Consider the following 26,834-nt stretch of genomic DNA (forward strand, 5'->3'; position numbering starts at 1 on the left):
GCAACCCACTGGATGCTGAGAGATTCCTGCAAAGATAGATGCACACAGGACAGCCAAGCTCCCTGCCTAGGAAGGTGAAGCTCTAAGGAAAGTCTGGTGTACAAAGGCCATGCTTAATCCCCTTCATGGGGATGGAGAGACAGAGCTGCAGAGATAGTGCAGGAAAGCTGGGCTGTGGGGGATTTGCATGTGATGCTGCATGGAGTTAGCATGTCAGGGAAGTCCTTAGTGGGGTTTTCAGTCTCCCCAGAAGCAGTGGGGTGGGTTAGTCTACAGCGTTTGGGAGCTTGGTCCATGAAGGATGTTACAGTTATAGAAACGGATTGAAAATGCTTTGAAGTTTAGTTTGGATTTGAAAGTTGTATTACCCGTCCTAGCAGTAACTTTTAATTGTATCTCTGGAAATTGGTAAAATTGTCAGTCTGGCTGGGGAGGCATTGATTAAAACCTGAGAAAAGAAACAACAGAGAATGTGAGAAGTGCTGAAGTGAGAGAGAATTACTTACCTCAGCTGCTCTGCACTCTACTTACCTCCACTGTGCTGTCCGAGACCTTCTCCCCCAAATCCTTCTTGCCTTTGAAATAAAACAGAATATCTCACTTATGAGATTTGCCCCTCTAGTCAAGAGCTGGCCCTCATACTGGAGAGTGGACTGGAGAGTTAAAGGGAGAGGTGCAAGGTGAACCCAGACCCTCTTGCAACCTGTTAGCTGCTTAGTAGAGTAAGTTTTATCAGTTCAGGGAAGAAAATTGGGCCAGGTTCTTCAGAAGTTACCCATGCTCTATCAGTAACAGCTCTTTACCAGGTATTACAGCTACAGACTGGATAATGAGACTTCAGGGGTTTTTCTAGGGTATTTGAAGAATGTATATGCTCTCATATTTCCACTATTTGGCCAAGGCTAAAGGGTACAAAACTGAACACTTCTTTTTGCAGTTATTCTCACAGGAACCAGTGAGAACACATTTGCAAAGGCAGCACTTCTAGACCAAAAACAAGTTGGGTACTGGTGCCCTCTTACCTGTTGGAGAGCCTTGCTTAGACTGCAGCTCCATCTGGGCTCCATTGGTCCTTAAGGAGAGAGTCTTTGTCCCTTGCTGTTTCTCCAGTTCCCCTGCAAAACACACATTTGGAAATAAATGAGGGGAGGGATGGAGGCAAGGTCACCAGCATATTGAAGGAACAAAATGGGAAATCAGCAAAGAGAATTAATGCAAGGAAATCACAAGTGAGTGTCAAGAAGGGAGAGAGGAACAGCCAAGAAAAAACAGAAACCGGAGAGGATTTGATATGTGAAGAAACTTAGGTATCTTTGTAGGACCTTCTTCTATAGGACCTTCTACATATGACCTACAGGATTTATATAGGATTGGCTAGTGCTGCACAGATGGGGACCACTGCAGCTGAGCTACTCTGGCTCGTCAGTCTGTACAGGGAAAGGCCATCAAAGGCTACATGGACATCTTGTCTGTGTAAGGCCATGGAGTGACAGACTGCCTGCCCTCAGGACAACCATGTTAAAGGTACAGATCTACCCCAGCTATTTACAGGTCATGTTTGCATAGTCAAAGGAGTATGGGACAGAAAAGAATCTCCTGGGTGTGACAGTCCAAGCTTCCCTATTCCAGGCTGTGTATCACACTCCCTGTCTCATAAACATTGTAAGTAGTTAAGTCCTTCTGTTTCTCCCGCTGGCTGGTGGTCACAGAGTGCTTTTTCATCCTATCAGTGAACACAGGAACATCCTGTGCAGACTTGTGCTGCTCATCCTCTTTGTTCCTGTTCCTGAGGAAGACTTCCCTTTGCCCTTTTTGCCTTATAGTCCCATGCAGTGTGATGGCATTGCAGTGTGAATTGTATGAGAGACCCTTACATTCAATTCGTATCTGTTCCAGTTCTGTCACTTCTGCTATTGACTCTTTCAGGTCTTCCACAAACTTCTGCATTTCCTCAGCACCCAGAGCACAGAAGTGTAGTACCTGTTTTTTCTCTGAGCCTGAAACTGGAGTCACCAGTGTAATGCCATGGGGATAATCTGAAAAAAGATATGCCAACAAAATAAAGAAGTGTTAGGCATTCTTGATGGAGTAGTTGGTTGTTTTGGTACATCTGAAGGACAGAGAGTTTTCAATGGAATTGCACACCCAGAGTTTGTCACAGTGCCAGCTGTGGGAACCTGCAGCACTGCAGCCCTCCAAGAGAACAGAAGGATCAAGCTGCAGCAGCAAGGCAAGTGTCACCAGCACCACAGTGCTGGCCAAACCAGAGAACTCTAGCTCTTAGTCACTTTTAGTGCAGCACTGGGCCTAGGAACCTGGGCACAGAGGTAAGACTGTAAAGCCTTTCTCAATCTGTGGAAGGGTAAACAGTGTTTATGAGGCCAACAGTACTTTTCCTCCTGTGGGAGATGCAGTAGGAGAGGTTGTCTCTGGGGTCAGAGCCACTGCATCCACAGTGGCAGGACTTGTCCCCAGTCTCTCCTTTCATCTGCAGAGAGCAAGAGAGGTGTTGGCACGGTGCAGATGGGGAGCTCATTGCACTCTGCAGGGAGAATGGTAAAGGGAAAGATCTGTATTTGTAGGTCTCTGCTTAGTGCTCCTCAGAGGCAAAACACACAGGAATGTAAATGAGGGGCCATGCCCAGAGAGTGAAAATAAACAGCCAAAGGCCTTATGCTTTAAAGATCAGGTTTGTGTGCAGGCAGGTGATGACTGGAGATTCAACAGAATCAGGAGAACATGAGAATGCAGAGAACTTGCCACACTTTTGACTAGACTTCCTCTATCATTTGCTCAGTGGCTGGTAGTTTCAATCCCTTTCCTCCTTTCCTTTCACACTCATCTAAATTTAATTTCCGTCTTCCCCTGTCCTCCTTTCATTTCTCCTCCAGTGCTTCTACATTTGCCTGCCTTTTGCCATGGGCAGTCTTCCTTCATTAGCCTTCCTTTATTAGCCTTTCCCAAACAAGCCAAGGCCTAACCTGTTATTTTCAGCCAGCTCTCTGCTCCCCCTGTTTGCATGCCAAACTCTTTTCCCACCCTGTCTCTCTCATGTGTTCAGATCACAAGATCTTTGTGACATTTGCTTTACTGTCTCTGCAGGGGATACACAACAGGGCACCTTTGCCAGAAGATTTGGGCACTCCCAGGATGGTCATGCTACCCCTGAAAGCTGATTCCAGCTCTGATGGTGCCTCCTGGGGATGCTCAGGTATGAATGGCCCTTTAGCCCACAGGGATGTGGGAGCCTCTGCATGCTGCAGAGTAGGGTGTTGGGAGAGTGACTCATGCTGCCCGTAGAGTAGAGGAGGGATAGAAAAGACTTAGTATAGCCACAGTGCTGCTACATTTTGCCTTCCTTGCAGCATGTTCTCCATGTGCTCACAATGGAGAGCACTGTGATCCCAGGGGATTGTGCCCCTGATCCCAGGGGCATCAGCCATGCTTGCCTGGGAGTGCTGTGCTGCCCCTGTGCCTGTGCCAGCAGGAAGCCTGCCTGCTTCTGGAGCTCCTGCATGGCACAACCAGCCCCAATCATGACACATCATGGCTCTATTCCCAGACCATCAAGGTCAGGCTGACTAGGGCTGGCCTCCTGCCATGCTTTGGTGGGTACTGTTCCAAGGGCTCTGCCTCTGCCTTGGGAAGCTCTCAGCACAGCATGGCACAGTGCAGGGAGGTGGCAGCAGCACCTCTGCCTCTGCCAGCATCAAAGGCAGCAGTGGGGGTTGTGACTTTGGGCATGAGGGGAGAGGGGCTAAAGCTGGCAGCAGCAGTTTTGTCAACAAGGTTCTGCACCAACAGCTGGCTTCTGGGAGCTCAGTGGGATGTATATGGGGATTGTTTCCCCCAGTCTTCACCACTGGTGTTGTCCCTGCCACCATAAGAAGCCAGATCCTTCAATGAGGCCCTTCTGCAGATGCTCAGGCCTAGGAGAGGTACCAGGAGCTTCTTCTCATCACAGTGTACCCAAAGAGTGATCTCCTTGGCACAAGCCTCAGTTTTCTCTCCTCCATTTTTAACTCTGACAGAATCTCTCTCCTAATGCAAACTCACTCAGCCCCCTCCCTCCTTCTCCTTTTCCCTGCCAAACCCCTCCAGGAAACCCAGGAGCAGGGGACTTACACTCATTCTCAAAGAGATGGAACTGCATCCCTAGCAGGCCGACTGACTTGCAGAATGTGTATGTCGAGGAGCTTTTCTTCTTGGGGCAGAGCTTGAGGATCTGTTGGAGGGAGAGAAGCATCATTGGTGCTGAGGAACAGTGAGGCAGGAACTATGCAAGCTGCTCAAGGCAAAAAAGCTCTGGTAAGTGTACATGGGAGCAGTGTTTGCTGTGTGACTGGATCTTTGCAGGAGAGCTGCCTTGTAACAACACTTCTGGAATCCCGTGGGCATTGCCCTAGGCCCACTCAGCTCTCTCCCAGAGGTGCTTGATCACCACATCTTGACTTTGAAAGGGGAATTCTCTTCACCAAGGAACAGATCAAAAGGCAAAGGGAAGCCTGTCATAAATACCTTAGAGCTGAGAACAAGAGTGTATGAGAATGCTGTGCTGCCCTTGTACCTCAGCACTCATGGACCTTGCACCTCCAGTTCTTCTGGATCTGGTTTATCCCATGGAGTAGAGGGATAGCAGAGAGCAGATCCTCTCCCCAGGTTCATAACTGTGCAAATGGCTGCAAAGGAAAAGCTGGGTGAAGCTCTCTTATCCTCTCCTTCTACAAAAGGCTTTGGGTTTAGCCTTGCATCTGCTGCCTCCTCAGTTTTACTTCACCATTAAATTCAGCAAACTTCCATTTTGTTTGGCCTCCTTCCAGTCTCAGTGTAACTCTGCTCTCCTGTACCTGCAAAATTCCATTGCTGGGGCAGGACACTTTCAAAAATACTCTGCACATTTGGGGGTCTGAGAAGTACTATCTAGTCTGCTACAGCCTTTTCCATGTTAGAAGGCAGTGATTTTAAAGTGTCTGGCAGGAGAGATTTAAAGGGCATGAGAGGGCTCTGTGTACTGTAGAACAAATAGACAAAGAAATGAACTTCCCTTTCATGAAATGAACCTCCCTGCTGGCAAAGGCATGAGAGAGAGCAATGACATTGCTTGGATGGCAGTGGGATGTGACAGTTTGGTTTTTTAACTGAAGTTCTAGATTTAGTAGGTTTTTTAATGGTGAAGGGTCCAGAGCTGTGTCTTACAATGTTGATGAACTGGGAGCTGTCCTTAGAACAGAGGGAAAATGGATATTGTGGGCTGGTTTCAGACTTCCTTACAGAAACCAGGGCAGGTTTTATTACTGCAGTGCCTAATTGCCAAGGCACACTCACCACCAGCAGGTCATTGAAGAGGAAGACTTCCCTTTGGTGAGCTGCCTGCTTCTGCACTTTGTTGACGTCGGTCACCTCGAAGAGGCGGCTGCAGCACACCAGCCGGCGGTGGGGCACCGACAGCACCTGCAGGGAGCACGGCAGGGGCTCAAGGAGGGGCCACTGGGGGTCTCCCCCACCCTCTGACTGCACAACCCTGCCCAGTGACACAATTGCACCCAGTCTGCCCAGACAAATCACCTCCCCTCAGCACCGCTCCTTGCCGTCAATTTTCCTGCCGGTGCAGTAACAGAGAAAGCCTTTGTGATCCAGGTCAATCAGAGGGCAGACTAAATGCAACCTTCTCCCTCACACATCCTATCTCTGGCTTCCAGTCCTTGGGTACTGCTCATCCTCTCTCACCCCACTGGACATCTCCAGGTTTCCTGGGCTTTGAGAAATCATTTTGCTTTATTTTGGATAACAGTATGTATGTTCTTGCACTACAGATTGGTTACTGCCCAGAGAAGATGTCTGTACTTTGGGGATCTTTTAACCCCAGCAATTTTTAGGGAACTCATTAGAGACAGACAGATAAGATTGTAATCTATCACTTTGCCTTTTACTTCCTACACCCTTAAAAGGCCTGAAAGTTTGAAACACTGCAGACCTATCAGTTGAGCCAGCCAGGACCTGCAGTAAAATTCATGGGCAAACAATTACAGCACTAGATAGTGTAAACTCTGGCCAAGGAGATCCCTCAAAATTAGGAAAGAATGAGAGAGCAGGAAATAAAGAATTTGGAGGAAAAGGAGTACATTTGTAGAGACAAGCAAGGGAAGTATTACATAAGAGAAGAAAGGCATAGAGGAAAAACACAGAAAAGAGGCCAGGGAGAGAGGTGGGGACAGAGGGGCTGAGTGGGTGCCAGAGGGTTCTGGGTGCTCACCGTTTTCATTCCAACTATGGACTTCTCCACTTTGGTGACATAAGTGACATGGTCCTCGTTAGATTTTAGCTCTTTCTGCTGGATCCTCTCATAGATCCCCACCACCAGCTCCCGAGGGATGTCAGCACCGTCGTCCACCCCTGCCAAACACAGAAAATGTTGGGCAGGCCAGCCAGAGAGAAAAGAAAAGGGAAGAACCAGTGGTCCCTGGCAGGTCACTACTGCCTCTGCACTGTGCAGTGCTGAGAAGTGAAGGAGAATAGCAATACTTCACTTTAGGCTGTCTCCTTTGTTTCTCTAATGCATCTAATGCACCAGCAGGAGAGACTGGCATCTCTAAGGCCAATGCAGTTGATTTCATTATTCCATTGCTCTGCATGGTGGCTCCTTTCCATGTGTTCCCTAAGGTTTTATAGCCACAATTTCACATTCATTTATCTTGGGCCGCTCAGCAGTAACCCCTGCATTGATTTTGTATCATCAGAAGTGCTAGATGTGGAAAAGGCCTATGATGGGATTCAGCAGCTCTTGCTGCCAATGCAAGCATCATCTCTCCTTGTCTTCTTGGTGACCTCCACCATTTTCCTTCTGTGTTGTCTCCTAGGAATAATGCTTTCCTGCTATTCTGTTTGTGGTATCTCTGCCTTGACCCTGCCCCTTTCCTCGTTTACGTCTCCTTAGATAATTCTCCAGATTTTGCTATCTGACCCTTCAGAGCCTGGCAGAAAAGTTTTTTTTCACCCTTCCCTGAGCCAAACACTGAAAATCAAGTTTTCAGTCCTTCCTCCAAACTGAATTCCTCCAGTCATTTAATATTGGTTTTCTCTGCATTCCCTGCAGCTCCCTGGTCTGAGATGTACTATCCTGAGTGATGCAGGTGAGGACCTGCTGAAAAATGGAAAGGCATTGAGATGTCCTGCTCCCTTACCTACGTCCTTGCAAATGTATCCAAAATAACAATTCCAACACAGGCTGCTGAAGCTGCTGGCCTGGGCATTGGCCTGCAGGTGAGTTTGGATTGAAGTGTCTCTGCCTGGCTGTGATGGGGTGACATTCACTTGCTCTAATGAGTTGGGGTGTGTTGCACACTGGAGATGAGTGACCCTCATGCTGATTTAATTCATTGTGGTGTGAACTGACAGTTTTTAAGGCAACTCTAAGTGTAAGTTAACATTTAAAAAAAACACCCCTCTTTTGTTAGTGCTGTCAATTGTAATACTAAAGGGGGTGATGGCAGGTAGCAGACCCATTCAGTATCTGTGGAATTCACTTGAAAGAGGGCCTCAGTGTCACATTATACTAGTCTGAACCAGATGACAAATTGTGGAAGGTGTGGGAGGCTCAGATGACACTTTCTGAACAGAAATCAGGACAAAGAAACAAGTCAAAGGAACCCAGAAAAATGCAAAATCTTTAGAAAAGACAGGAATTTATGCTGGAAAAACTTTGAGGGAGCTTTATATGAATTGCAGATGTGCATTAAGAGAAACTTGGAAAATGGCTGACCTAAGATGACCTAGGAATGAATATGGCTGGGAAATTAGACAATAATTTGTCTAGACATTATGTCAAAAAGGCCAAACAATACTGAGCTGAGTTACTAGATCTGAAAATAAGAACAAGGCAGTAGCTCTATATATGAGTATGTTGTGACCACATCTGAAAAAGTGCTTTTAACAATATATTACCAGGATAGAAAAGACTGACCTTGAAAATAGAAGAAAATTGATTTGGGGAACTGATGTATCAGAAATTGCAAAGAAATAATGTATGCATGAACTCTGTCACGCCTACAGTTACTATAAGTAATTGCAGGCAATTAAGAAGGGGAAGATTTAGCCTGAATAAAAGGAAAATGTGTTCATATATTCAAAGCAGCAAGTAGGGCTTGTTTAGCACAACCCAGCAGGGTCTAAGAAGGATGGATCTGAACAACAGGAAAATTTAATACAATGGACTGTTTCCAAGAAATGAGATATCTTAAAAGATGAAGCCATCTCTCAAAGGAAAATGGTTGGTTTCTGAGAAGGCTGGACATCTTTCTGCAGAAAACAAAGTTAATTAGAATTTCCCTTCCCCAGCACCCTAGAAGGCATCTCAAAGAGCCTTCCATGTCTGGCTCACAGGCAAGCAGCAGAAGACCTGAGGAAAGGCAGTTCCACTAGGTTTTTCCTGCCTTCATCGAGGCAGAATTTAGAAAAGCAAGAGGGCAAAAAAGAAACATCAAGGCAGAACCCTCACCTCTCAGATTGCGAATGAAGTCCTCCAGCATCATCTTCCTGTCAGGCTTGATGTTGGGGCTGTACATGTCTGTGTTGAGGAGGATGATTGCAAAGGCCAAGATGAAGATGGTGTCCGGGTTGTGGAACTGCTGGACCACATCTGGGTTGCACATGCAGTACCTCTGGCTGCAGCAGGAGGGATGCACACACTCAGCATGGAACATGGGAGCCCTCTGCTCCAGCTTGGCAATGCTTTACCACAAGCAGATCACGTTCCTTTCACCCCACCTCTCACACATAAGAGAAGGAACCCACTGCTCTCTGAAGGCAAATTTCCCCCCCAGTGGCTGAAGTAAGCCACTGAAACTTCAGCCTTCTTGTCCTCAGGAAGCAAAAAAGCAAGTGAGGAAGGAGTGGACTACCCAGAGTGTGTCAGTACACAAGTGGTGTGTGCTCCAGCCTGCCTTGCTCAGCACTCCTCTGGATGCACCAAGGAGAACCAAGCAGCCCTGCAAGCCCCTCTGCTTCTCTTCCCTGTTCCCAATGAACAGGGAATCCCTTGCTGGAAGCCATATCAGGACAGGCCCCTGGTACCCTTCATGCCACTGAAGCTCTGACCAGGCCACAGCTGTGACGCAGCACAGAGGAATCCATCCCTCAGGAGCCCCTCCATGATCCCCCACCTCTGGAAGGGAACTCTGTGCACATTCTCTCCATGACTGCTGTTTTTTTTGCCTTGTGCTGTGTTCCTTGCTTCCCCTGGTTGCAGCAGTGGGGCTGCAGGGCTCCTGCTCTTACCTGAAGGCCTCGATGAGCCGCTCCACCTTCTGCGCCTCCCCCTGCACGCGGATGTGGGCCTGGAATTTCCGCAGGGCTTCATCCAGCTCCATGCCTGAGAAATCCATCTCGTCCACCACACAGCTGTGAGAGGGGGACACAGCCTTCATCAGAACACCCTCCCGTGGATGACACCAGGCAGGCTCCTCCACTGTGGCACTGAGGCCCAGTCCCCGAGGGAAATCCCATGGGAGAGGCCCTGAGACATCACTAAGGCTTCCTGGATCCTGCTTACCACAGGCAGTGATTTCACTCAAGTGATTCCTGCATTCTACAGCTGGTGAGCAATTCTTGTGCTTTACTATATATTTATATATACATATATATATGTGTGTGTGTGTGTGTGTGTGTGTGTGTGTGTGTGTATACACCATCATATATACATATCACACTGTCGAAACCCAGGAAATTCCTCCAGCTGCCCTGGAGGACTCAAGCCCCTGCCTGGGGAGCTCAGAGACCTTGGCACAGAGCCCAAGACCCCTGTGCCTTTGATCTTGACCCATGGAGCAAATTACCACCTTTATACAAAGAATTACAAGTCAAGAGAGTTTTAAGTAAAATAATGGTTAGTTTGTCACAGGGTGAAAAATAGATTTTTGAGGTTTTTAGAATGGGAGCTCGGGGTCCCAAGATGGAGGAATTTGGGCACGCCTTGTCCTTTTTTCTTCTCCTTCCTAGCCTCCACGTTCCAGGTGATGTTGGCACTTTTGGATTGGTTTAAGGTAGAAACTCACTGTCTAACATATGTGATAAGTATTGGGAAGTAATTGTAAATAAAGTACACATAGTTTTTAGTATAAAAAGATAACAGTGCCCTGAGGGCAATCAGTGTGCCTCTGTCTGACCTGCTGAACAGACCTCGGCAGGTCAGGAGAAAGAATTTTATAGATAAGAAACAATAAACAACCTTGAGAACGAGACCAGAAGAGTCCTTCTTCAACTGCTGGGCTGGGAAAAGAGACTTTCTAATGCATCTTGGGATCACTGTGAGCAGCAGAGATTCTGAGATCACACCACAGACAGCGTATACATTCACATGAGCATATACAGAGAAAGTACATGTACATATATATGTATTGATACTTACCTGTATCTATATAGATATATAGACATCTATATTGACATAGATATTTAGACATCTGTATCAATATCAATAAGATCAGAATCAGCTCAGAGAAAATAGGAAATGGAAGCTTTTGTGCAGAAATGACATGCAATATTACCTGCTCATCTGGTGTCACTTTGCATTTCGGTGTGATTCACTGCCCACTGGAAATTCATGGCCAATTTAGATATCCCAAGAAGGGCATGACACCTCTCTTATTTCCCACTAAAGCATTCTCATCTTATAAAGGCCCTGCTGTTAGTCTCCAAAACCTACCACTACAGTACTTGCTCTCTGTATTAGTCAAATAATCTACTTGTTCTTATTCTTACTGCATGATATTTCAGTCACTTGTAATGACAACACCTTTCTCATGTGGCTTCAACACATTCTGTTAGCATATTCCTACCTTTTGTGCTCAGGTCATTACTGCAGCATTAATCAAAAGAAACCCCTGTTCATAATGTCCCTCAGGCCCAACTTCCCATTTCAGCAGAGTATGTAGGCACTAATGTCTGTATCAGCCAATTTACTTCCTTGTTTATTATTCCTCTGCTAATTTCTCTCTCTTCCACTCTCAACAAAAAATTTCTCATGTCCAAAGCTTTGCTGAAGTCTAGATCTATGTTCTGCATGTCCCCTCTCTAGAAAACTAGTTATTCTAACAAAGACAAGCATTGAATGACTCTATTTTCCACTGACTTTGGTATGTACAATTCATCTTCCTGCTTGTCATTATTCTTTCCCAAAAATAAATTTTCAAAACTGAACTTCTGTCTGACAGTTGAAGAAAATCACAGGTGCCAAAATCCCATTTTCTTTAAACCTTCATTAAATACAAAGTCACTAATTTGCTAATGGGGCCACTTTGACATTAGAAGTGCATTAAAAATTCAAGAACTTCATATTTTTTGCTGCTTTTTACCTTGGAGGCTACTTCTATTAGCCCCTTTAACCCCTTTATTTAATTTTTTGTATTGTGTTTGGGGTAAAGGATAAACTGATCCCCCATTGAAGGTTATTAAGGAGGAAATTTTCCCCAGGACTTTATGAGGAGTGGTATAGGGAAAAAAAGAGGGGGAGGGGATTTGCTATCTTCTGGGTCCTTCTGTTTCCCAGGATTACCTGGAAATTTTGCCAAAGAAACCTCTACTAATAAAGGGATATGCTGTTACCAGTTTCTTCCTTTCTGAGATAAACTGGGGCTGTGTCTGTTGGTCATTTCTAAGTGCTGCAGTTTGCTGTGGGTTGTTGGAAAGTGGTTTGTGCCCTAAGCTGTTGAGTGCCTCGTGCAGCCTTGCTAGAATAAAAATCTGTTGCACAATTCCTCAGATGGGTGAAGGACAGAGATTTCAGCTCAGAAATGTCTCTGCATTCCTCCATTGCCTTATTGATTCAGGAGTTATCATCGTTTATCTGGGCTGACACCTGCAGAATAACTTACCAAGAGCTCAGACTGAACATAAAAGTGCTTTGTATCTCCTGAGGTTGGACTTGTTACAACCTCAGCCAGGAATTGTGGGCTCTTTCTCTGCACAAAGTCCATATAATCGAAATTCAGAAACAAATAGGGAGCAAGGGAAGAGAATCAAAGGGGCTGCTCTCATAGGAAATCTTCTATGAAACATGTTTTTATCTCTCCAAGAGGTGGACTGCAGGAACACTTGGCAATAAGAAAAACTTCCTTCACTGCATCTTTCCTTTTTTATTTTTATTTTTCTCATACTTACACTCGGTCCCTTGGGTTAACATCAAGGCATTCTGCTTCTTGGAATTTATCGTTGATAGTAAAAACAGTTTTCCTCTTGTTAGTTGTTATTGTGTTCACAGCTGCAACTACCTCTGCACTTGAGCTTTTGTTATTATTTTTTAATCCTTTCCAGTGTGCAAGTGTTTCTCAGCACTGACCCCGGTGATTTTGCTGCTATTGTCTGCTTCCAGACATGTGAACACTGTGTGCTTGCATGCCCCAGGGACACCCAATAAGGTCACCCTAGTAGCCTCAGTCCCCCAGCATTAAATCATCTATCTTTTGCTTACTCCTTCCCTCTTTGAGCAGTCTTTCCCTCTCCACACAGGCTGCCCTAAAACATCCTCCCCTTTGTGTACAAATCTCAAGTAATAAAGTCAATGCCCTTAATACAGAAAGCATGGAGCCTTCATTAGGACAAGTAGGACAAGGCAGCTGTTCACAGCTCTTTTCAAACTCAAACAGGCATTGCTATTTGAGTTATGCTCAGATTCTCCTAGGAGGGTTTCTCTCACAGATTGACTGATGCAGGTTTCCTTTGTAAATTCCAGTTCCTGGGAGTCTCTTTCATTTGTCTCTCAGCCCAAAGAACGGTGTCCCCTGTCCTGCTTACTGAGAAAAGTTGACCAGGCAGAAAGCACAGGTTAGGAAGAATGTTTGATTCAAGCAAATACAGCCTGTGCTTGGATTTGATTTATCTGACAAATCCTGTGCCAAAGGTCTGAAGAACAGCTCCTAGAGGAGCCATCAGGTACCAAGCTGCTATTTCTGCTGTTAGACAGGCAGAAAAAAAGATGGGTCAGACTTGTCTGTTACTTTTGTGTGCAAATTTGACACAGCAAAGTCCATTCAAAGAGCCAACCAGCCTTGTGCTATGGGTCTGCCATGTTCCTCCTCCTCTTCCTTGTGCTATGGGTCTGCCATGTTCCTCCTCCTCTTCTAGACAGCTGGAAATTTTGCAGCCTTCCCTGGCTTAAGATTCCTGCACAGACTCACATTATCTTTCCAAAAGCACTCTGGTAACTGTGTCAAACATCCCCTGAAGTGCAGCACAACTTTTCTTCGTGAAACCAGAGCAAGGAGATCTTTTCTTTCCAAGCTAGAGACCATGGAAGCTGACAAAGGATATGAGAGTGGGTGGCTCTCTGCATCCAAGGAATCAACCAAAAACTTATGTGCACATGCCAAAACCAGTGCTGAGTTCCTTTTCCCACAAACACCTGGACACCTGCAAGATGAGTATTCCAGGACCTCCAGGAGGCTTGAGAGATGATGATACAGGGGCACAGTAATCACCTTATAAAATCTCGTGTTTCAACTCCTTCCTGCCCAGGAACTTGCAACAAGCCACACAAACTGAACTCACAGTGCAACCAGAGATTCATTTAGCGCACTATCTGCAAGGATATGACTTTGGATATTTGGATCATGCTGTTGAAGTGAGCAGGAAAAGTGCTGGCTTCCTGCCTCATGAACAAGGGGGTAGAGGTTGAGGACTCTTGGGCCACCTGTGTACACGAGGAGTTTGATGTTCCCCGAGGCACCTTGCAACACAAGCAGAGAATTCCACACCAGGTTCCAGGACCAAAGAGTGGGCTCCTAGATGGATTATTATGCTTAGCTGTTGTTTCTCTAGTAGCCTCCTAGACTACAGGGAAAAGATCCCCCTAAAAGTGAGTGGACATAATGGCAGAAGAGCTGTGAGGATTTAGCACAGGGCTAAGCATGGCAAAAGAGCCTGTGGCAAAAGGGTTCAGTGGAGACAGGAAGCAGCTGTACCATGTGGGGCTGGGATCTGCTCACCCAAGTGTAATGACCTATTTTCCAGCTTTTCTGCTCAGGTGACAATGCAGCAGGGGCTGGGATGCAGCTAAAAGCATCTGTAATGAACCTGCAGCCTCCACTCAGGGAGGGAGCAAGGAGGGAGGTAGCCAGGTGGAAAGTTTAAAATCACAAGGCACAAAGATATTTAATAAAAACCACCCCTTTTCTCAGCCTCTCTAATTCTACAGGCTTTCTGCAGGTGAATCAGGATTTGGGTGCATTGTAGAAGAGCTCAGCTCCCTGGAAGGAGACTGCCCTGCATCTGGGAACTGAACAGAAAGAACAGTTAGCAGGACTCCCTGATTCCATGCACCAGTGGGCACAGGTGTGTGTCCCAGTGCTGTTGTCCCCACGGAGGGGAAGGACAGTCTCTACAATGGAGACCATGCCCACACTAGTCTTCCCTTTTTGGGGAATGCTACAGGATTGCTGTATTGCCTGTTTTTGCCCTGGGCTGTCATGCCTGCTCACCCTCCCATGGCTCTTGGTAGCTCACATGGCTACTTACTTGGGAATCTACTCCTTCCTGAGTTTCCTGGGGACTAGGCAGGCTCAAGCTGCACATTCAGCCTGTACAGGCCTGGCATGGGAGGGCTGTTCTTACATTTGGTGTGTGCCACAGCCCTGCTTGCAGCTGGAGGTCAGAACTGCCTAACACAATCTTCCCTCTGTCCTGTTTCCATCACATCCTTATTGCTCCTGCTCAAACCCTCCTGTGATGAAAGTGCCCTACTGACCCTCTGTAGCATCCTCAGTAAGAAGGGGAAAGAAGGGTAGTTTGGGCTAACCTGACAAGTCCATCTGTCTGTCCAAGAGGAACCCAATTCTTCTCTGAGAGGCAGTCCCTTTGCTGGGCTCCCAGCTGTGCATGTTCTGAGAGCAGCTTCTCTCTCCCTGACTTTCCATGACAGAAGGACAAGACAACACAGGCTTGACAGACAGGAGACCTCCTCAACCCCAGGGAGAATGTCTCCAACAGCAACTTCCGCTCCTAACACCAGCCAGACCCCAACTCAGCACAATGTCTCCTCTGCTGGAATCTCTGCCCATTTCTCCTCTGACAACAAGTGCACCAGGACAGCCACATCTGCACTCCCAAATCCCACAAGCTGAACACAAACCATCCAGTACCAGCACAGCTGACTCCATTCATGAAATCACTCACATTATCTTGTTCATGAATGAACTATGAATGGAAGTAATTCCTGAGTCAGGAACAGGTGGAGGGGAAGAATGGACTAAAGTGAAGGAAAGTATGAAGAAAGGAGAACAAAAGCAACAAATAAACACAGAATGAAGAAAGGATGCAAGAATGATGACGTGTCTTATATTAAAACTATGTGTTAATGACTTGGGCCTGACTTTTTCAAAGCAACAGAATTATTTTTCTGCAGTATTTGACAAATAGATTTGATTAAAACTGCTCAGTACCACATAGGTCCTTTAATGGGCCAGGCTACCTCTCTCCAGCTGTGTTCCCTGGACTGGTAGACACTGAAACCCTGGGGCAGGTCTCCAGTGACCCTCTCACTGGCTGCAGGACAGCCTGTAGTAGATCCTTGGATCTTACTGGATCTTCTTAGATCCTTCTGGATGCTGATCACAGTGAATGGTTATTTTGTGAGGTGCTTAAAATAGGTTATAAATGGGATTTATGCCCTGCAACGCAAAATGCCTAAAAGCTGCACACCCAGACTAAACTAGCACACTGAGAAAAACAACACTCTTGAGGGCCCCATGTCTCTCATTGACAAAAGGAATTCATAAATTTCTAGAAGACAGTAAACTTGGTGGTGGCCAACAACAAGTGAGATAAATCCTAGTTTTAAAGACTGAAGTCTTTTCTATACAAGGAAATTACATACTGCATCTTCCTAAAGAGACAGACCGGAGTGGTTCAGTGTTATCAATGCATGTGTGTCAATTATAGTCAGAAACTGTTGAAAATCTCCTGCTCTCTCTGTTGTTCCTCTGGCTAGCATGTAGAACTACTTGTGAATTATCCAGACACCTTTTTTGAGTTCCAAGAAAATCAGTTTAAGGTTGAGAGATAAGAGCATGAAGATGGAAAGGAGATTAGAATTTCAGGGCATTTAGGTGCTGGGCATGAAGGTGTGGGAAGGCAAAATAGCACACCAAAGTGCTCAATCCTCATAAAATGCTTACCTCACCTAAACCCCTGCCCTTTTACATAAAAGGCTTTGCAACCAGCATAGCACTTCTCTGGAGTTTTACATTCACTGGTGGCAGTAAAGTGGGATCATCTTCACTGTGCCAAACGCCACCCTGCACTCCTGAGCTCTGCTGTTTGACAGCAGGAACAGCCTTCTCTGTCAGCCAGCACAGCTTCAAAATCTGCAGAAGCCAAGAGAACTCTGCAGAGTTCTACAGACCTAAGTCTGGACAATACAGCTGAGTCTGGAGTTTATAACCTGGGCAGCTCTGCCCTGCCTCAGAATGCACAAGGGAGGCTGACACTTTTGCAGATGTTTTAAGAGCTGTGCTATTATTTATTCATGCAGCTGAGTTAATTCAACCTGGATGCAATAGAAACATCGCTCACAATACACAATTGCAACATAAGTTTTCACATCAAGCAAAAGCTAAACTAACACAGCAAGTAGCATCAATAATTGAACTTGCTTTTGGGAGGTAGAGGAGGCTCCAGGGTCAGGTTTGGGATGTGAAAGAGCACAGACATCTCTTCCTGCATACAGGCTCCCTCACTGCAGGTGATCACAGCCTGTCCAAGCACTACTGCCTGCTCATGGCCACCCTGCCTGGCCATTTGACCTCAGCAGGACTAAGTGCCTGTTCTTCTTCTGCCCATTTGGGCCACAAAAATGACTGTGGTATTGGGCAAATTGTGCAAAAGCTACTGTATGAGCTCTTCTGTCTGCTGCATGCTCTCCAGGGAATGCCATGTACCTTTACTGAGCGTGGGTGGATGTGGGGACAGCGAGACAGCCCTTGCAGAGTCTGTCCTCCCAACCTGTGCCAGTGTTCCTGAGCTAGTTTGATGGGAGTTGGATGGGGAATGAGAACCAGACAAGGTCTTAGGCAGCTCTAAAATGCCAAAAGGTCCCTGATCTGCCTCTTGCTCTCATAGAAACAGCTCGTAAGTTGTGACCAGCCCTCGAGATACAGTGCACTGGAAATGCCAGCATACTACACTACACTGCCAGCCCTCTTCTTCCTGCAGCATGGACAGGAAAAATATCCAGGATTATAATTCTGGGCCATGATTTCTCCTTTCAATGCCTTATTTCCATGCATGGCACACTGCTGGGTGTGCAGCCATTGCCCATCCAGCTCTCACGAGCAGCTGATGAAAAATTTGCTTGCAAAACTCACCAACTATGCTCAAGCATACCCCCAAGCTCAGAACTGGCACAGGAAGAAAGTACCTTCAAATGGCACAGCTACAACCAGCTGAATGTGCATGTTTTTTCCTTCCCGTTTTAGAATATTCTACATATATTTTAAGTCTACTTTTATCTTTTATCCTCCAGTTTTTATCTTTGCCTTTATGGAAGACAAATTAGGCATTTATTGTGAAGAGGGGATGGCAGCACAGATTGACAGTGCAAGCATATCATCTGTGGCCTGGCAAGATCAGACACAGGTTTGAACCCTGAACTCAGACCCAGTTGTTTGATACCTGCTCAAGTACACAGAGTCCCTGCCCCAGATGTATCCATGCACACACAGCCTCAACATCTCAGTCCCCATCTTTGAGCCTTGTTTTCTACAGATGTTAACAGGATGGGCAAGGTCACTCCTTCACTGAATACTTGGAGTGTTACCATGAGAGGGGCAGTGGAAACTGCGAGTAATGAGCATGATGGAGTAGGGCCACCTGCTCCAATGGCTCCCATGCCTCATGCAGGAAAAGGAAAGGCAACCCCAGTGCAGCAGCTCCTGGGCACTGAGGCTGGGAGGCTGACACCAGGCTTTGCAATAGGCACTGCTCCCAGGAGCTGCTGACACTGAGTTTGTGGTCCCACGTGAGGCAGAGGAACATGATGCCAAATTTACTATTACAGGGAAGTGTCAACCTGTTGTTGTTGCAATATTCCCCTGTGTGTGCAGAGGCTAGGTTTGGACCTGAGCAGATTATCTGTGAGGGGAAGCAGCCCACACAATGCTTACTGGAGAAAAAGAGGCAATTACTTTTAATTGTAGTTCTCAGTGTGAAGAGACTGGACAGCACATGTGTATTGTTGCTGGACAAATCAATACTCCTACAGTATATTAAAAAAAGAGATGGCTCAAAGGTCACGTGGGTACCTGCAGAAATAAGAAGTAGCAATTGCAGCTGGAATTAATTTTAAAATTTAGGCCTAGATTTGGCTCTTGAACTTTGGCATCCTCCAGTTTTTCTCTGGAGTAGAAGTGGTATGTGGATGGGATTTGGAGTTTCTTTATGGTTTGATTCAAGAGAAACCATTGCAAAATTCAAGGGAAATAGAGAACATTTTGGAAAATTGGAAGAATGTAATAAAGGACGCAGTGCAAAGGACTTCCTGTCTAATGGAAAGCAGCTCTCACTAAGAGTTGTGCTTCTGCATAATAAAAGAAAGACACAGCTGAGTGCTGGTCATGCCTTGAAATGAGTCTCTGAATGAACCAGACTTGAAAGAGGAAAGATGTGCAGGCTGAGAGATGCATGGCTTGTGACCAGGAGAGGGTGACGGTGAAAGAACTGAAAGAAACAATCCAGCAAAGGCAGCCACTGAACAGAAGCAGGAAGGGAACCTCAGATTTTGTTCTGTAATGGGGCAGCTCAGCTTGTTGGAGATTTTGGACTGGGGATGCTCCTCAGTGCTCCATGGCTGCTGTGGCAATGACAAGCCCTTAGTAGCAATGACAAGCATCTTTTCATAGGCAGGCCTCCTCATCACCACAAACAGGACCTTGTAATTATCCTCATAATGCAGTTGGACCAACTCAAAAGGCCACCAATTTCCAACCTGGACAGAAAGAGAACTGAGTATATAGCCAGCATTCACTTCTCCCGACTGGTCTCATAGCAAGAAGCAGATATTTTTCCTCCTCTGTCTCTCTTAGTACTTCCCAGAAGGCATCAAAGGGACTTGATATGGATGGGATGAGACCTCAGCCAAAGAGTTTCCCAGCCCCCAAACCTGCCAGCAGCACTTGTTCTACCACCTGACAGTGCTGAGCTCCTGCTAGGTGACCGCAGGCCTGCTGAGGAAGGACTGAAATGAGAGAAGTGATGATATGAAGGGTGACACACATAGCTGGGAAATGTGTGGGGGATGCCAGATAGGGACTGGCAATGGTGGAGTTCCTGAAGAGTGGGGGCAAAGGGGCATGGAGTGCTTGCTGGTGCAGCCAGGGGTAGAGCTGGCAACACCTTTAGAGTGGAGGGAGGAGGGGAAGAGATTTCCACACTTACTCCAGAACATCCCTGTTGAACTGCTTCTTGCTGTTGCCCAGGAATTCCCCAATCATCTGGCGGCTGAGGCCCTTGCGCTGCAGCAGGAAGTGTGCCACCCCAATGGGGGTGTCTGGGATGAAGCCTCGCGAGATCAGGAACTGGATCCCTTTGTCTGGGTTTCTGGAAGGGAAGGACAGAGACATGGTGAGTTTGCATGAGCTCTTGGAGGCATTGTTGCCTCTGGCTCACCCCATGGCTTGCATCAGTGCAGCCCTTGGTATGTGCCTGGGCTCCTATCCGTTCACGGCATGTCAGCAACGGGACTGGTTGGGGTGAGGGAAAGTGACTTGCTGTGGGCCCCCCTGGCTGCTGCTGAGGACAAAATGATGTCATAGGACCTGTTGTGTCACTTGCAGCACCTGCTGTCACCTGGTAATCACAAGTGGCATCCCACTGCCACAACAGATCCTACTGCATTGTACCACACCTCATAAGTGACTCTTCTGCCATCCATCTGCTCCACAGTCAGAGGCCCTTCCCTCTGTGAAGAAATTCCTGAGACATTGCTGCCATGGTCTATGGGCAAATGAGGCTCAAGGCTCCAAGGGGAATAACCAAAAGTGGGCATTTTTTCTGTTAAACAAATAATTTTGTTTTTCATAGATTTTCAACATTCATTGTAGAGTGATACTTTTTTACCTTCCTCACCTGAGCTTGATGTTGGCTGCCTGAACAGAAATCCCATACTCAGATTTGTTTACCTCTCTTCTACTCCCCCCACCCTTAGCTGTGATTTTCTTCCTTTCTCTATTGATTCATGCCCTCAGGCAGAAATCTTTGTGTGTGAGAGAAGGCACCCAGAGAATGCTTTGTCAGAAGGAGGGAGGGAGCAGTGTGCAGCTCCCAGACAGAGGGCTTTTCTCCCTCTGTGGCTGTGAGCATCTCTCTGAGAGCAGGTCTGGTGCTGAGTGGGCCTGATTGCCTGGCTGTGGGAGTGATTTTCTGCTTCTTAATGTGCCAGTGTCTGTGCCTGCACACACAGCTCTTACAGAAGCAGAGTGGTTTGGGTTGGGAGTGACCTTTAAAGGCCATCTACTCCAACCCTCCTGCAGTGAGTGGGGACATTTTCAACTGGATGAGGTTGCTCAGAGAACCCTCCTACCTGATATTCTATATCTCCGGGATGAGGCATCCACCACCTCTCTGGGCAACCTGTGCCAGTGTTTCACCACCTTCATTGTAAAAATCTTCTTCCTTACGTCTAACCTAAACCAGCCTTCCTTCAGTTTAACATCATTACCCCTGGTTCTATTGCCAAAGGCCCTGATAAAACATCTGTTCCCATCTTTCTGTCCTGGTTTATAAGCCCCTGTGTATATGGGAGTGCTGTGAGCCTCTGTGGTGCCTTTTCTTGCAGACAAGAACAAACAGTATGTGTGTATTGTGCAGGAAGTTTTCCTCCCATATTTCAGTCTGCCCCACTGAAGGGTCTCTGTCATGGTGCACTGTGCACAGGTGAATCACTGCAATGGCAGGAGGATTGCCACATTTCTTTGGTTCTCTGGGAGAGGTAAGAGGGTGACTTCATGATATGATGTCATACTTCCATCATTAATCCAAATTCAGGGTTCCTTGTCAAGGCTCAAGGAGTGAGTTTGCTCAGGCAGTTTCCTGGGGTGAGGAAAGAATAGGATGAGATTTCAGAGCACGTGAATGCATGATATGCACAGGCACAGACTGTGACATTGTCAGGTGGTGAAGTATGTGGGTGAGCAACATATGTCTAGCTATAAGGGGAGCTGCATTCAGCAGAATGGCCTGCTCCTTACAGGGGCCTCACGGACATGTAAAAAGTAGATGGGCTTGAAATAGCTCTGCTTACTCTGTAATGTCAAAAGAAAATATCCTGGGCAGTGTGGCATTGCTGGGGAGAGGGCTGCAAGAATAATCAGCCCATTAAATTTATAAACAGGAGAGGTGCAAGATCTGATAGTGAAAACCCCAGGCCTTCTTCAGGGAAAAGCAACAATACACCTTCTTTATTATCATACAGACCTACTGGTTCACTGCTGAAGAGTACAGGCAGAGTTCCCTGCTAAGTGCAAAGGTGATATGGTTGGGACACAAGTCAAACTAAGCACCAGAGATTCATAAAATGCACATCCACCTGCACACTGTGGTATTTTGCAAGGGACAGTACGGTGTTCACAACACAAGGATGAACTCAGTTACACCTGTGTGACTCCAAAGTCACTGGACTGACTTTGGATCCACTCCAGAGGAGCTGAGAGTTTAATATGGCCAGAAAAATGCACGCATAGAATGGATGTGCAGGTTTCAGTAGAGATGGTACACACAATGCCATCAAAGGATGCAGGATAAAACAGTACAGCTGTGACAGTCCTCCTGCACTGCCTGGACTATAACTCAAAAAATTCTTTCACTAACAGCAGCCTTTCATCAGTTTTTCCCAGGATTCAATTTGTTCTGCACAAAATCCTGATAGCAATACAGCATCTCTGCCACTGAACACCTGCAGATGTATCCCACGTAGTGCAGCACGAAGCTTTTACCCAAAGGTGCAGCAGACAACTCTACTCCTCTCTCTCCTGAGCCTGGTCCCTGCTATTCATTTTTGGTGCTGCAGGGGTGTTAGGCAGAGCCAGCAAATGCTGCGGGATTCCTCAGTCCTGCTGTCTTTCCCTCTGCCCACGCAGCCAGCTGCCCACACACGCTGAGCTATCACAGCAGTGCTGCATAATGAAGCACTCACCATTCCAGGGATTTCACCCCCTCACGGTGCAGCAGGGATGGGGAAAGTGCCACTGCATCGATGTGTTTCCAGGGGCCTGCTCCAAGCCAGAGCACTCCCTTCCAAAAATGCACAGCAAAGCCAGAGAGACTGTGGCAGTTCCCACTGGAAACTGCAGGCTTTCAGCTCCTGCTCCAGGGAAAGCCAGGAAAAAGGATGTGCACACACACACACACAAACAGCCTCAGCTCCATGGCCTACAGATCAGTGCCTACATCCCAAACCCCACAAGAGTAAACTGGCTTCTCCCTGGAAATAGACAGGGAAAGCCACAACCAAATAACTGCAGAAAGCTTAATGGCCCTCCCAGCCCCTTGGAGAAGAAACTACAAGGGGAGCCACATGTCCCTTAGACACTGCTCAGAGATTGAAGAAAGACATCATTCCCCAGAGCTAACAAGTTATTTTTCTCACTCCTGTCCTCCAACCTGTACTCAGAACTGGAAATATGTCCCTCTCAGATCTGTAAGAGTCCCAAATCTGTCTGACCTAACACCACTTCACTTCTGGGTGTGCTCTGAGACCAACCCTAAAAACTCTCTTCCTGTTCCCTGCCTCCTGGAGCCTACATGGTACACATATATAAATCCTGTGCATTGCCCCTTTGTCTGTGAAAAACTTCTGCCTAGGGCTGCATAATGATCAGTCTTTGCTTTGACTAAAATGCCCACGCTAATGTGTGGAGAAACATTCTCCTAGTATGGGTATATTGCATCCTCATTATTAGGGGACTCAAATGGAAACAAAGACAGAGATATGAGAGTGTGATGATAAAGCAAAACCCAGTACTTCTCATGGCTTGCTTAGATGACAAAAGTCTCATTAAAAGGCAATGAGCAAATCTAAATCTTAAGGGAGCTCAGCTCCTTTCTGCCTATCCACGTGTGACCCTGTGAGTTAAGCTCTTCTGATGGTGACCTCTGCTCTGCTTTTGCTTTCACACCTACAGCCTCCTCATAGGATATCAAACTCAGATATGTCAGAGACAGGTGACTAAACCTGGTCTGTCAGGTGAAAATATACCCAAGTATCTGAAGGAAAATGACAGCCAGAGAGAAATTTTATCATTATGACTCATACTGGGCTAGCTAAGCTCAGCTCTACCTCTGTCTCCCTCTCTCTTTACTTGGAATTGCCCTGTGTTAAGTAACCAGAGCTGGGTTTACAGTCCTAGCTATGTTTGGTGCAGGGTAGGACTTGCACCAAACTAAGCTAGGACTGTAGCTTAGGGCTCCTTTGCAACAGAGTGAAGCAGAGTGAGCCCAGGCTCAGCTGGTGGATGCCAAATGGACAGCAACTGGAACTGAAGGTTCAGTGAATTGTGAGAGCATGGGCACTGCTCATGGGCTTGTTCCTCTGTTAGGCAGAAGAGAAGGACAGTACTCGGGAGAATTTAGGGAAAGAGCTTCTGGGAAGCCAACCTGTGTTGTGCACTGCATACCCGGATGGTCATGCCCTTGAATATGGATGAACTTCCCTGGAGATGGATCTAGACCAAGAACCTGCCATCATCTGTTCCTGTGAAGCATAACACTGGCTGGGAAATAGAGGAAGAGTCACTTACATATTAAAGAGGTTCAGCCCAATGCGGTACAGGCGTTTCCTCATGGTGTCTGTGGAAAGTGTGGGCGACTTGCAGCTGGCTGGGTTCTCGCAGTGGTACCTTGGGAGACTGAGGATCATGGCCTGCAGGGCTTCTTTTGAGGACACCTCAGAGGCTGACTTGGCTGAGGTGGAGGTGCTGCTGCTGCTCAGCTGCTCTGAGTTGTCTGCATTCTCAGACTCCAAGCCTTTGCTTTGTCCTGCCTCATTGCTTGCATCAAACTGGAGCTTCTGCACCGCCATCTGATCCGGCTCAGCGCTGCTGTCCCCTGTGCCATTGGTACTGACATCCACCTCGGTGGAAGTGAGGCTGTTCTCAGGTAAGCTCTCTGGGGCAGACAGTAGTTCACTGGCTTCTCCCTCCCCTTCTCCTGGGCTTTCTTCAGCCTTGGTAGCTGGAGACAGCCCAGCCTGGTCGTTGCTGCTGAGACAGTTTGCCATGGACACCGAGGTAGATGATGAGACAGAGATGTTCTTGTTGTCGATCTGCACTGTGACATCTCGAAAAGCCATCATGAGAGTGCTGCTGCTCTTGGGTAGAGTATCTGGCAGGAGACCTTCCTCCTTCTCCTGATCCTGTAGCTCAGCCTCTAAGTCTTGGTTTGGCTGCATGGAGCTAGCACTGAAGGTCTCCCTGATCTGGTAGGAGCCCCCATCTTGCAGGGAGCACATGGTCTTGAGGCTCCAGGTGCTGAGGGCGTCATCGATGGATTTCGCCAGGGACTGAACTTGTTCAGTGAAGGAGTCCTCCAGCTCGGTTAGTGCCCCACTGATAGTGGCCGGCAGGGACGGGGACCTCACCAGCGGGATGCCCACGAAGTTGTACCCCTCCACCAGGGCCTTCTCCGCGGAGAAGCTCTCCGAGTTCTGCACGCGGACTTTCCTCAGGGAGATGCGGCGCGGCATGCGGCTCTCCAGCAGGGAGTTGCGGATCTTCTCAAAGTTCTTGCTGAGCTGGTACTGCCGGAACGCGGTCTGGATGGTACAGGCTGCCCTGCGGGACACCAGGTGGCCGCCGTATTTGTGTTCTAGCATTTCGATCTGAAAAACAGACAGCAGATACGTTAGTTCTTGCTGATTGCCTCCTGATGGCTTCTTATTGTCCAACTTCCTACACTGATCAGTCTTCAATGACTCTCAAAGGAACTTCTGACACCGAATTAACTTTTCCCTGCAATGCCATGCCCCTGATTTCAACAGAAGGTTCCCATTTGGGCATGACTGGATAAATCATCAGCGCCATGAGCTTCCTCACAGCTGTAATGAGATCCTGCCTCTTCCTAGAGTGCCAGTCATAAAAGCTGGAGCCTGCAGGTGCCCTTCCCTTGCAGACTCACTTCTGATGGCCTTTAGGGCAGGTTCATCACTGCAGATACAACATTCCAGCAATATGTCTTCCTGCTCAGCAGTGCTCTGGTAATGTCAAGCATTATCTCTTGTCTCAGAGTGTTACTAATGCTTCTCTCCTTCTTAGCAACCTTAGGAAATACTCTTAGCAAAAGGAGAAATCATTCAGAAAATGGAAAAAAAAATTAAACACAAAGAATGCTGGCTTGATCTAGCAGTTAGCAAGAAACATAAACTTCCATATAAGTTAGTGGAGGCTGAGCTTGTTCTGGGTTGTGTCTTTTAAAAAGTACTCTGAATCCCAAAGTGTCTTCCTGTTTGATATCTGAATTTTTCAGGTGTCAGCCAGCAATGAAAAGAAAAATACCCAGAAAAAGAAAGACTCTCAGTTTTGAAAGGAAAAAAGTCAGAATTTTAAATGTTGAGACAAGATAATAAAAAATGCAGAAGGAGGATTTACCTGAGCTGGTAACGACAAACACATGTAAATACATCGACACACACCATCTCAACTGGCTTCAGCAAAGCAGGTGTGTATGGCTGTTCCTGTAGTCTAGAATTTAAACTTCCTGGAAATCCCCCCACTCTTCCTCTGCAGCTGGGCTTTCACTAACAAATTCCAGGAGAATGACAGATGATTTGGTTCCAATGAATGACTGACAGAGGAAAAGGGGGACAGTGTGAAGATGAAGGTGGAAGATGGGGTTAAAAAAAAAGGAGAATGAACTCAAACTACCTTCACTGAGGTTTAGGCTATAAGCTATCATTGGCACTACACAGGGCAGAGTGCAGGTGCAGACTGTAGCGTTAATATGTGTCTGCACACATGTAGAAAAACCAAAAAAAAGTTGAAAGGCAGGACTGAGAGTGCTGGTGAAGTCAGTCCTGAATTAGCAGAGGAGTCACTGCATCAGTCATGAGGTGAATTTGAGCTCATTAGCAGAACCAAAGGACAAGTTTTACTGACTGCATCCTCATCCCCAGACACAGCACTTGTCCCTCACCATGCCTTGTTGGCCCAGTACTCACAGTTTGAAAAGCTGAGCTCCACAAGATCTGAATTTAAGTGCAAATTGCTTTCACAGTCCAAGTGAGACTGAAGCATGAGCTCACAGAGTCATGTTGTGTCACCTGCTTCCTTCTTTTTCATAGCATGACGTAAGTTACAGATAAAACCACCAGTGAGTGATGTAGGTACACGTAAAGACCTGACCTGACAGCTATGAGAAGTGTAAATGACCTCTGGAATCTTTCCAATACTGACTCCTCTGGAAGTAGAGGAAGATAATGTGACCTTGGGAGATGACAGGCAGAGAGGAGCAACCTAAGCCCAGCCCCATTTTGTGTCTGCACTGGTGTCCTGGCTGTGGAGCAAGCACTGGGAGGCTGACATTTAGGGAAGAGAGTGGGATGGGGAGCACATCCTTTCATATTTCCCTCTCTGGACATGAAGCAGGGACCTTTGCCTTGTGCTCAAACATCAGGTGATCAGGTGATTCTGTTTTCTGCCTGCCTTGCCCTTGAGCTCATGGTCTGTCAAAGGCGAACATCAAAGCCCAGCACTAAGAAATACCAGCAATTTTCTTAGTGATGGCGTTGGCCACTGCAGTTGCAGAGGTAGCTGGCTCAGAGCTCTGTTTACCCCTAATTTAAAGAACATTTGCCTAATACTTTC

At 46.9% G+C, this 26,834-nt stretch overlaps 1 protein-coding gene across 4 annotated transcripts in view; it reads right to left on the minus strand.

The window, feature by feature from the left end:
- The window catches only part of IQSEC3 (IQ motif and Sec7 domain ArfGEF 3), a 100,055-nt gene that overhangs the window by 8,238 nt on the left and 64,983 nt on the right, over positions 1-26,834 (minus strand). For 2 of the 4 annotated variants that reach the window (XM_066549520.1, XM_066549519.1), the window contains exons 2-12: positions 23,775-24,853; positions 19,417-19,578; positions 9,274-9,396; positions 8,495-8,661; positions 6,254-6,393; positions 5,326-5,451; positions 4,126-4,225; positions 1,875-2,036; positions 1,023-1,115; positions 532-575; positions 369-448 (exon numbers count right to left, since the gene is read on the minus strand). In XM_066549520.1, the coding sequence (XP_066405617.1) occupies positions 374-448; positions 532-575; positions 1,023-1,115; positions 1,875-2,036; positions 4,126-4,225; positions 5,326-5,451; positions 6,254-6,393; positions 8,495-8,661; positions 9,274-9,396; positions 19,417-19,578; positions 23,775-24,847 (2,265 nt within the window). In that variant the 5' untranslated portion in view covers positions 24,848-24,853 and the 3' untranslated portion in view covers positions 369-373. The remainder of the gene's footprint in view (positions 1-368; positions 449-531; positions 576-1,022; positions 1,116-1,874; positions 2,037-4,125; positions 4,226-5,325; positions 5,452-6,253; positions 6,394-8,494; positions 8,662-9,273; positions 9,397-19,416; positions 19,579-23,774; positions 24,854-26,834) is intronic. The other 2 variants (XM_066549517.1, XM_066549521.1) reach the window with 1 other exon arrangement.

Source organism: Molothrus aeneus, chromosome 5 (assembly GCF_037042795.1).
Source record: "Molothrus aeneus isolate 106 chromosome 5, BPBGC_Maene_1.0, whole genome shotgun sequence".
In the NCBI taxonomy this organism is placed as follows: Eukaryota; Metazoa; Chordata; class Aves; order Passeriformes; family Icteridae; genus Molothrus; species Molothrus aeneus.